At 34.0% G+C, this 12,215-nt stretch overlaps 1 protein-coding gene across 1 annotated transcript in view; it reads right to left on the minus strand.

Annotated features, from left to right (window-relative positions):
* FMN1 (formin 1) overlaps positions 1-12,215 on the minus strand; it is a 137,870-nt gene that overhangs the window by 35,705 nt on the left and 89,950 nt on the right. Inside the window, exon 13 of the mRNA XM_065636384.1 lies at positions 136-228. Coding sequence (XP_065492456.1) covers positions 136-228 — 93 coding nt within the window. The remainder of the gene's footprint in view (positions 1-135; positions 229-12,215) is intronic.

Consider the following 12,215-nt stretch of genomic DNA (forward strand, 5'->3'; position numbering starts at 1 on the left):
AATTTTCAAATTTTCAGAGGCAACAGATATTTAATGCAGCTTGCATTATATATAACTTTGTAAATCACTACACTATTAGCCAAGGGTTTTTTTTGTTTGGTTTGATTTGGTTTTGGTTTTGTTAAGTAACATTACCTTTCTGGAAGAATTCCTCTAACTTCTCCTTGAAGGGCTGGAGATGCTCCTCAGAAGACTCTCTGCAAACTAACTTCATCTGCTTTTCAGAGGCTACAAAAAGAAGTTGAGAGACATTTGTGGCAGAATTCGTCTACCAGAAGTAGATGTCAACATTTTAGTTTAGAGGAAATGGAAATAAAGAAGCCCTAAGGAATCCAGCAATGACATCAAAATAAAAAAATACCAATACCAGTCTAGCACAAGAAACAGAAAATTCTATACATGTTTAAAGAGTGGGATTTGTCTTCAGTAATGACTTTGTCCTAAAAATCCAGCTGCATGCTGAGACTCACTACTAACACAGCGTACGTCACACACAAATTCTAGACGGTATTTAAAGCTCTAAGCTTTGTTTCTGTGGTGAGTGGAGGATGCCTTATATCTGGACTGATTTTAATCAATCAGTGCCAGGCATCCTATACTCAACCATTTTTCCTAACACAGATGCAGGAATTCAGCTTTACTTAAGTATTCAAATTCCAGGCAATGATGTGAAATAGTAGAAGTCTTAAAAAAAATTAACTTACATCTAACTGCAATTTGTTTACTATTTCATCTATCTGTCATCTCAAGACCTGATGCCATGCCAATTTCTAAAAACTTCAGGTTATTCGCCAATGAATTTTAACATTCCTAGAAATTCCAATAAACTTCGTAGAATCCAGTGTTCCATATTAAGATGAAATGAGACTGCTAGAAATCCAAATGCAATTACCTTCCATTTAGCAAATGAATTTATGAACTATTATAAGATTTTTTTCTTCTGCAATTCTTCATTCTCAAGAAGCTAAATTTAGATGGTAATGTATTTTGGAGTTAAATCCAAGAGTTACAGCTTGGCTGCAGGAAACATATTCACATAATATTGCTACCACCCTTATATAATTCAACTTACTGCAGCAAAAATAATACAAAACTGTGGAAACAGAAGTTGAGAATTTGAAATTAAAATGTCATGTTAATGTAAGTTTGAAGTGCAGTGAAAAAAGTCAATGGAAGGTTGAAAAAAGATGCATACATGTTATTGTACAACTAGTAGTGTGCTATAATACTCTTGGACCACCAATACTTACTAAAAAAGACAGCTTTTCAATTAATTGAGGACAGAAATACATTTGGACAGTTGCTACAGAAAAAGCTGAAAAGATAACTGTTCCCACCTAAGTGCATATTTTCATTTAGCATCCCTCCACAATTAATGTAGGTTATTGACTATGACATTATTGGGGAGCTCCAGAGCTTATGTAAAATGGCCTGGGCTACAGCCTAAGTTCATCATTAATCTCTAGTCTTTCAAACTGGAGCATAAGGCTGACTTTTGAAACTGTTCAGAGTAAAGTCAGTGGATATTTGTTTGTATGTGAGATAGTAGGAGGGATTGAGCATTAATTTAAACATAACAGATTGGGACAGTGTTTTAGTATCTGCACAGTTATGTGTCTTTAATAAATGAAGCAAAACAAACCAGAAATCAGGGAAATATTTATGACTTTTAAAGATTATCTTATTATGATATGTGCCTCTGATCATTAAAAATCTGAACTTTCCACAATGGTTCTCATACACTGAATGAAATTTATGTATGCTTTACACTTATATTTGTAGAATTAGGAGATCTCTACAGCTATTCAAGCAAATTGAAACACTTTACTTTGGAAGAAGACAGACATATTAGAATTGTAAAGGGGAAAAAATCTAGCAAAATAAGTGAGACAGTATGGTCAACTATCTGAGTTGAGGTTTCAACAAAGTAGCAGCTACAGGCTTGTGGGTTCTTTTGTGTTTAAAAAAACCTACAGAAAATTATATAAGGCAATATTTAGAAATTAATTTAGATAAATATAAAATGACAAGGATGTAAAAGCATTAGTACACATATTCTGTCCAGGCATTTGGTACAAAATGACTATAGAATGCACATGATTATCACAACCAGGTAAGGTTGCACCAATTGCAATCCAATAATTATTTTATAATAATCAATTTTGTATAAATCTATCCAGAAGTAGATTTCTATCTAAACATACTCTAACATACTCTAGAAAGGTGTTTTCCCAAACATATTGTGTTGTTGATGCATTGTCTGGCGTAATGAAAGCTTCCTACAAGCTTTAGAAACACAAAATTTAGAAAGGTCACTCAGATATGTCCCATGTCAACATTTAAATGACCAAGACTAACATGAATTGTTTCTAAATTAAAAAGAAAGCACATATAAAACCTTTTTTTTTTTTTTTTTAAGTCAAGACAGCTAAGATTATCCTTAATCAGATGAGAAAAACTACAGGAAAATATGGACAAGAAGAAGTATCAGCATACAGAGAAAAAGCTCATTTGGGTAAAAATTCTTAAGAAGAATCCTAACATCCTTAACAAGAAGATCAACAATTGTCATGAAGGGAGAGGAAGAGTAGGAAGAAAGGCACAGAGAAGAAAAGCAAATGAGGCAGATGACATAGTGGAGCAGGGTGCTGATTAAAACTCTAAAAGTTTGAGATGAGCTGAAATAAGATACCAGTTTGCAAACTGACAAAAGAAGTCAAGTAAATGCTGGCAGACTCTAAGAATTTACGTTATTGGAAAGCCTTAAAAAGAGACCTTTGGATGATTCTCTGTGCTGATATTTATCTATATGATATCTATCTAAAACTAAAATCTATCAGTTTACTTCCAGAAGTTCTTTCAGATAACTGCCAAAATAGACCGAAGGGCTCTGAGAAAGTTTTAGCTTTGAGCTAAAGGAGTCAAGGCCAAGGGTGAAGAAGTGAAAATCACAAGAGTAATGTATTTGCCCTATACTGCTTAACCCTCCTTTAATTGACTCTGAATTTAGGTCATACTTCACTCAATAACCTATACTTTTGGTTGACAAACAAACAAAAAAGTATCTGGGCAATTGAAGGTTAACTAACTCTGTTTAAAGTCAACTGCACTGAAATATTTGAATAAATTTGAAATTCTGAGGAATCTGAAGGAATTCTGAGGAATCTGACAGCTAGCACACCACACGTACACTTCTCTCACCATTTCATTCCAAAATAATCATTTGAGAAAATAAACAACTTGTTTCAGCAATACTGAGTTCAAACAGATGCAAATTCTCCATTACTGTAATAAACTTTTGGTTCATTTTCTTGGTATGTACTGTATGTTAGTGAAATTAAATGTAACATGCTACTTTGAAAATTGTTTATTTCTAAATGAGCTATTACAAAAAAAAAAAAGAAAAAAAAAGAAAAAAAAAAGAAAATGCAAGTGTGCAATAGTATTTTAAAGCCCTTACAAATTTTTGGATGTACATCAGACTTCACCCACGGCAAATCTTGGCCACAGAAATGGAAACCATTAGCAAAACATTAAAACAAAGATGGAAACTGCTGATTATCAGTTTGCCACTGTCTTCAGATTTAATGCAGTACTTGGCTCCAGAAGTTCTTTAAAAATCCCCAATATAAGTGAAAATATTTACAAAATAGAATGTCTCTCACTTAATGCCTATTGGGCAATAGTCCTTTAAAACTCCACAGACACTTGTAAATCTGTCAAAAGAATCACTGCCCATAAACAAACTCTCACATAAAGAGCATTTCAGTGTCAATCAGACAGGATTTGGAATTTTTTGAGCACCATTTTTAAAGTAAACGCAAAATCAGAAATAGTTTAATGTTGATCACAGTAAATTACTAACTATTTACTCACCAGAACCCACCAGTAGCATTTACAGGAATCATCATGACAGCAAAACCAAGTATCAGCACCATTAATTCCTATAAACCTGTCACTGACACTATCCCCCGTGAGTTATGCCACTGCGAAAGCTGCTAAAACCCACCACCTCCTCTTATCTGGTCAGAGCCTGGCAGGTTATACTGCCAAGATTGCTATTTTATTTTCTTGTTATAATGCAGGCTTATCTTTGACAGGAGGGCTCCTATTTGATAATTCTTTTCTAGAACCCTTACCTTTCCTGTTTCAATGGGAATTTGAAACCATAATGCAAATGAATTCAATGTATGACTAAATAACCCCAAATTTATGTTTGAGAGGATCCATGATTTTTTACAGTGCAGAAGGCCGTTACAGCTTTTGGGCTTATATATCCAAGTAAGAATCTGATAAATTTCAGATAAAATCCATAAATTAAAATTATTCAGCAAGTGCTATGTAACTTCCGCATGATTTAACTTGTTTCATTTTGCTTTGATACATTTTCTTACTTGCAAACAACTTCCCAAGTTAAACAAAAAGTTACAGGAGATGCACGTTTGCCCGTTGGGCACTGTTGCAGGATTTGGTTATATTATCTTGTTATTACATGCAGCTTACATACACATTTACTGCAGGTGTGCACATAAGAATATCACCTTTATTACAATCTACTATATCTGTGTCATCTATACCTCTTGTACTTTTCTATAATCTTGCAAGGAAATGCTTCTTTTCAGATAGAATTTTAAATAAATGTGGAGAAGAAGGGAAGAGATTTATCTTGATTCCTTTGGAATACAGTATAAGAATTTTGAGTGTGTCTAACTGCAAGTGGTTATGCTGCTACGGACTCAGAAAAGTTTCCGACACAGTACTTTATTTGCATTTTTGGACACACACTGATAATCCGTACACGTATCAATGACTGCAACACACGAAGGTTCAAGCACTAACACCTTAGCCAGAGCTGGGTAGACTAATACAGAAGTCTTCGAACCAAACAGAGAGGGAAGTGCCATGAAGTGGGGTGTGAGGTTTTCTGAGACAAAAGTATCTGACGAAAATGTAGAACAGGATCAAATTGCACTGGTACTCTATTCTCAAACTTGGTTTTTATTGTCTTAAATACAGGTCAGTCATTTAAAGCAAAGCAGTGTTAGCACACATAAAACTAAATACGCCATTCTAACCTATTAATCACTTGCATAGTTACTGTTCTGTGAAGTTATTTTCAGCTAATTTAGAAGAAGAAATTTTTCTTCACTCATTAATAATTCAGTTTTCTTAAAAAGTCATTTCAGAGGATAGAAGCTAATAAGTAAAACTTTAAACAGCCTGATCTTTGTCTGTTTGAAATATGTTTTCCTCATGACACAAAGAAACAAGTATCTGTTTAGATGTTTAAGCTCACTCATATAAATAAGACAGAAAAACATTTCTGTGATAAGTCCTAAGCTGTGGAAAAAGAAATAATTGAATTAGTGGGATACAAAACACCCTGTAGAGGTCACCTATTCTAATGGAGTTTTAGTGGAAGCCGAGAGTCAGACATCTTGACAATTCTCACAAGTTTGATCAGACATTCTGGCTTTTTCTTTTAAGATTTGTGAGGGCCTTTTGTTTGTTTCTTTTAAGCTTAACAACATTTTGAACTTTTACATTATGTGATGGCATGCAGAGGAACTATCAGGCCTATATTAGTTTCAGCTAACGCAAAAGAAAAAATTTTTGCTCCTCATTTTGTCAAAGGGTATCAACATTCTATATAAATCATTTAAAAACCTTTCTGTTAAGATGGTTTCCTAACAATACATTTAACAAAATGAACAAAGATTCTAGTAAAACTAAATATTTTTCACACCATAGCAACATATCTGAGACTCTGGTTAATGTATTCTCTCTGAAATAGCAGTTTACATTCAGTGTGTCCTTCAGCAGAGAAGCATACTGCAAGGGGCTGAACAGCACATATAAATGAACATAACGACGAAATCCTCATAATTTTCCAGTCCAGTCTTTGTAAGACTCCTTAAATTATTCCAGCATACATTATTAGTAGAAAGTTTTGGTTTAGTGTCAAGATCCAAACATACAGACCTCTGCATATCATTGAGATCTGTCGGGAGTGTAGAAATGTGCGCTAGCAGCACCCGCTGAGAAATCAGAACATTTCCCTTCTGTCTGAATAGTACAAAAATTAATATTTTGAAAATGAAGAGTCTTGTCTGGCTAATTTAGAGGATGACAAATTTTTTAGGAAGCAATAATAATATTTCTATCATATGAGCTAAGATTTTTATAGTGCTAGAAAAAAAAAGACCTTTCAAACACACAAAGACATGGTTACTTAGTGTGCTGAACAAAGGATCAGATAGAATAGAATTGCTGGACAATGGCTGAAACAGTAGGTTTATGAGCTGAAATTGTAGATGCCAGAGAAGTGATCTCCTGTTTCCCTCTGTACAGCCGGATCTCTGATTTTCTGTGCAAGACAGATCATAAAGTTCCACCTAATTAATTCTTCTATGAAGTTTATGGTTTTGGTTCAGCTAGAGCATCCTCTTAGATTTAAAATCTGTAAATTCATAAATTACCTGCAATATTAGGAGGAACACTTCTCAAAGTGCTAATTAGCCTCACTACTGCTAATTTGTATCCCATTGTCTGAATTAATGTACTTTCAATCTTTGATCATTGGCAGTAAATACGTAAGTGACCACCTCAATTCTAACAGAAATCTGGCTTTTCTTTTACTGCATACTCCATCGGAGAGGAAAAGCTGTTGAGATCCACAAATACGAAGTCACTGTTCCCTGCAATGCTGGTATTACACACTCTCCAAACTACTTGATTCATGATCCATCATACACATGGATAGAGACAATATTCCTCCTGTTCCCAGATGTAGACTACCTGCTCCCAGATGTATACTACATAGTTACGTAACTAATGTTTAGCAGACACACACACACACACACACGTATATTTACACACAGTAAAGTGCACACAGAAAAGTGCCCAGAAAATCGTAACTGTGGTATTTCCAAGACTCATTCTAGAATCTTAACATTTGCAAAATGATTTTTAACAATAAATTTCCAAGAATTCTTTAGCCAAAAAACGCCACCAAACCCTACAAAAGAAAAAAGTGAACAGCATGCTATTGTTTAATTAACAGAAAGCTTTCTCCCTCACCTTTGTGCACACAAGCAGACATCTGCTTCCAGGGAATAAACTTTTCTTAAACATCATTGCTTTGCATCTCTATTATATTTCTGAATCTTATTAAAACCATTCCATACTATTCTCCACTATCACAAACTAGAAAATCTAATGGAATTTTAAGAAATGATCCACTTAGGAAAATTTACACTTAATGTATTCACATCTGTACATTACCAATGGAACATTGTCAAAATGTTAGTTTTGTTGTAAAATAGAATACAGTGCACATACACAAACTGTGGTTTTTAATGCCTGTGTTGTATCTTTGCCAAATTAAAACAAACTGAAATATATCTCATCCTACTGAGGCAAGGGACTATTCAAAAAGAGGTCGGAAAACTCTGAGGAGGAACAGTGTGTCATTTTGTCAACTCTTGAAAACAAAATCACTGTTTCTGTACGAAGCTGTCCTTTGCTCTTTTCCTTACACCATTCTGCATTGCTTCAAAATATATCACGTAAATGTTGGACAGTGCAAAAATATGGCAATATTCAACAGGTACAAAACAATGTGCTCCATTTATGCTAATGTCTAAATAAATAACATGGTCACCTATTTGCTGCCTCTTGTTCCACCACCCTGTTCAAATTTCTGTTTCCCTGCACTTCCAAAATTTTAAGGTGAATTTTTAAATGTAAAAGCATAGTTAACATGAAGAAAATGAAAGTGACTAGTTCCTAGAAAGTATCATATAACTTTTCTGCTCCTGCTGGGAAAATTTTTCTAGAACATGTATGTGGCTCAGATGTCTAAATGACACTTTTAAATTGACTTTAAAAAATTCATTTAAATTGCACTAAGGTTTCAATAGGCATTTTAGAAAAAGGCCTTTGGTGCTGTCTTGAATACTATCCTCTTGTAATGACTAAACAATCAGCTTTTACTGAGAAGCATCTATTGATCCAACAAATTAATTAGAAAGCTAACACTCAAACTGATAAAATATTTAGAATTTTCAGAATATGATCCAGTAACCTTACTGTCTATAATGCAAATCGAACAATAGACAAAACCTCTCAACACTGTAATTGTTGCCCTATTGCTAATTATTGTTTCATGATTATACTAAAACACTATTCCATCACACAGACTCTAAGGCCATATTATGTTTGAACTAACATATTATTTCGTCTGGATAAATCATAACACATTCAATTAATTTCTCCATTTGTGGTTACATAGAAATCCAACAAAAGCTGAAAATGTCTGAATTCAGTAACTGAAAACATCAATTAATCTCCAGAAAAAAAAAATATATGTAGTTAATTAGTGGACATTTTGTTGCAAAAACCTTTAACTCAGTTTGAAGACTCTTATGTGAACACACACATTTAAGAATTTTAGATTAACTTCTTGTGAATAATATTGATTAAACTCTTCCTTGATAAAAACAGATGTTGTTCAGAATTTTAAATCAGGAAAATCAGAGTGTTTAAGTCTTAAATGAGCATGAACTGATTATTTTTTGGTTTTGCAGCTTCCTCCTTGTCTCTATTTATAGTGACAATGACTGCAAGAACCAAGAATTGGTGACCCGTTTCAACCTCCACCCGTTTCTTATTTGTAAATTCTCTTCCATTCTTGTCTTTATTTTGTAACACACATCCACTTTGCAATATAGTGTGACACAGAACTCCCTGAAGAAGCACTGCATGAGAGCAATGTAGATGCAACAGTTTAGCCTGGTCTGGTCAGCCATGCTAAGAGACAGGGCTAGTTAGCTATATGATGCTGGTATCGGTACGGCAGCACTATGCTAGTCACATCCCATGCACTGGATTTGTTTCTACAAAAGAGAATATATGTATCTATATGAATATATATACACATACATATTCATATCTGAAAAAGAATATATATATCGTCATGCAGGTGTTTGAGAATGAAAATAAAAAAAGCACTTGAAGAAGAGGCAGAGGAAGCCAGGTATGGTCAACCTCCTGAACAGAAAGTTAACTGGGGATCTAGTTTTTCACTTCAACTATCTGGAGAACAGCTATAGAGAAGATGGGGCCAGACTCTTCTCAGATATGCACATCTAAATTAAATGGAGCAAGTAATAAGTTTCAGCACAGGAAATTCTCACAATGGATAAGGAAAAATATTCAAGACAATGATTCAGCACAGGAACAGGTGCCTGGAGGGGTGTTGGAATTTCTGTTCTTAGATTCAAAACTGAGCTTGCTAAGGCCCTGTACAACCTGATTTAAATATGAAGTTAGTCCTGCTCAAAGGCTTTGGACCACAGGTCCTCCACAGGTACCTTCCAACCAAGCCACCTGCATTTCTCTATGATTTTGAAGATACTTGTAATACTTCTGTATGAAAAATTATGTGGAAACAGCCCATGTAACATTGTCATTTCTCAGCTTTTAATGCATGTTTTTTCTTGCTTCCCTTTTAATACAATTTTACAGGATGGGATTGCCATAAGCTGAAGTTTTGATGAGTTTCCACTACTTAAATGTGGAAAAGTTTAGTTTCGCATACTTATGGAAGACACAGATCTGTCAACAATTAGGTTAAGAGGCCCCCAATTTCAAGCAGTATCTCCTGGAGAACTGAAATCTAACTGATTAGTATAGGTAGCTGACCCATGAAGCCTTGTTTCTATTTTAGATTAAATTATTTCTTTAGTCATATATGTGTGTGTGCAAACACCTACATATATACTCAATTAAGTTAGTGAAAATCTAAAAAACATATACAGTACTGAAAAAATATTAGTATGAAAATGGCAAATAATATCTTTACCGGTGTTCATGAAAGAGGGTGAAAGTAAAAGGTATGTGGATTTTCAATGGGGTCAGAATGTTAAAATCTCACAGGAAATTTAATTAATTACAAGAAATAAAGATGTGCTCTTGAAAGAGTTGACCTACCTTGGTTTCCATTTTTAACCATTCAATAAATGTATTTGATTTTTCAGCTGTTAAGGTCAAGAATACTAAGAAGTTATAATGAACATTACAGTAAATGATACAAGGAATCTAATATTGCTTTCTTTTGTGTAATGGAGCAGCATTTTAAAATTTTATTAAACGTATTGCAAAGAAGAGCAATGAGTGTGACAGATGGAAACCATCTACAGCGCAACTAATTTTGAATAATTAAGATTGTCCAACTTTGGAGAGAGATTAGCAAAAGCTTCATGGTAAAATTTATACAAGTCTAGCATACCTTGGCTTTCTTTCTAAAAATCTTCTTACGATTATACATTTCAAATATTCTGTGCTTATTCCAGAATACCAATCAAGTGGCATTGTACAGACTAGAAGGGAAATTGTGTTTTGTCATAGGGAAAGGAAATGGAAATCTTACAATCTTAAAACATTGATGCAAAGCAAAAACTTTTTTCCATAAATAAAAAGATTAACTGGAAAGCTAATACCTGTTAAATGAATAAATTTATCCGCTTATGCTGTTATGTAATATTTGAAAATCCTGGAAGTAGACTGACTATACAGACTTGAAGTAAAAACCTGAGCTTACAGAAAGCATTTTTTTCCTGTGACTTTAAAGTGGAACCAGATCTAACTCTAAAATTTTCATCTCACTATTTAATATTGCATTCTTTTGCACTTCTTTCCCCTTAAAAGCCTATATTAAATGCATGCTTTTGTTTATCATTCTTTCTATCCTAAAAATGCTCATGATTTGAAAGTTTGATCTGAAATATGTGTTAAAAACCTGTTGGATTAAGGTTCACCAAAAATTTGTTTGAATTTTTGAGCCACACTTTAGTCTAATCCCTTTAGAGTGAAGTTAGTCTGTCCCTTTAAAGTCTAACCTGAAAGGCTTCGAAATAGCAAATTGTATGGAACTCAATCTGTTTATCTGAAAAGGATGAAAGGGTTTGTGCTCCATCTAGATTTGAACTTTTGGTTCCACAGTGTCTAGGTATTTCAAACCAGAGGTCTACCCCATTAAGACACGCCACTCATGATCCATGATAGAAAGATGAATGAATGCCTTGATAAACTAGTAAAAAATACTTTTAAATACTAAATGACAACTATCATGAAAAGTGTCTATCAAAATTGACATTTCAGGCACAAGAGGTGATATTTATCTTTTATAAATCATTCTGTACAAACCTCAGAAAAAAAAAGTAAGTCACTAACGGGAACATTAGTTCATTCCGTAATGACACACAAGAAAACCCCTTTTTCATTTCTTACCTTTGTCTCATCCCACTCCCAAGGTAATCTGTTTAAGACTACCTTAGCCAACCAAACTGTGAAATAAATCCGATGTACCCAATAACACAGGCAGCCCCAGTTAATATTGTTCAAATTATTTACATCTGAAGGGCCGCGCCTGTCTGGATAGCTGGGCCCGATGCTTCTCTGGACTTGGTTTCTGCTACTCACATCTGTTTCAGTTTTAGACTTTCACTGGTATTCTGCCAGCAGCCACGACTTTTTAATGACTACAATAAACTACAGAGACTCATCAAATCTTTGTTGTACGTGTTAAAATTATAACCTCTTCAATTAAAATTTTGATTTAAAACTAAACTACAGCATTATCTGAAGAAAAAATTTAAAAGGGAATGTTTGACGGAGATACATATTTTATATGAGTGATTGTTTCTTTGTTTAAATATAAAAGAAACTAATCACAGGAATGCTTGTTAGAATTCTCCTGCATATTTCTGAGTGATAAAATACCAACATCTGAAAACATTTCCACATCTTCTTTGTTTCAAATCTTTGCTATCATTAACTTTATATGTTAATTTGTTTGGCTGGGTTTCAAATACACCTTTACAAAGACTAATTATGAAAACAAGCTCAACACAACAATTTCTCTAGATTTTCTATAAATACCTAAGAAAATTTCCTTTAGAAAATAGAAATCAGTGATTACAAGAAAACAGTAGTTTTTATTTTAGGAGTCAGTTAAAGTGTTTAGCTTTTCCTACTTGCTGTCTGTGTCTTTGCAGCGTAGAACAAATACGATGTGAATGTCACAGCCTCAATGCAGATCCTGCAAGACTAAGATGCATGACAGCAGGACTACACGCTGAAAAAGTACGAGATCAAACACAGATCATGTTTCTGCACAAACTAGCCCAAAAGAGGGCAGGCCAAGGGGTTTA

Source organism: Caloenas nicobarica, chromosome 5, assembly GCF_036013445.1.
Source record: "Caloenas nicobarica isolate bCalNic1 chromosome 5, bCalNic1.hap1, whole genome shotgun sequence".
Taxonomy (NCBI): Eukaryota; Metazoa; Chordata; class Aves; order Columbiformes; family Columbidae; genus Caloenas; species Caloenas nicobarica.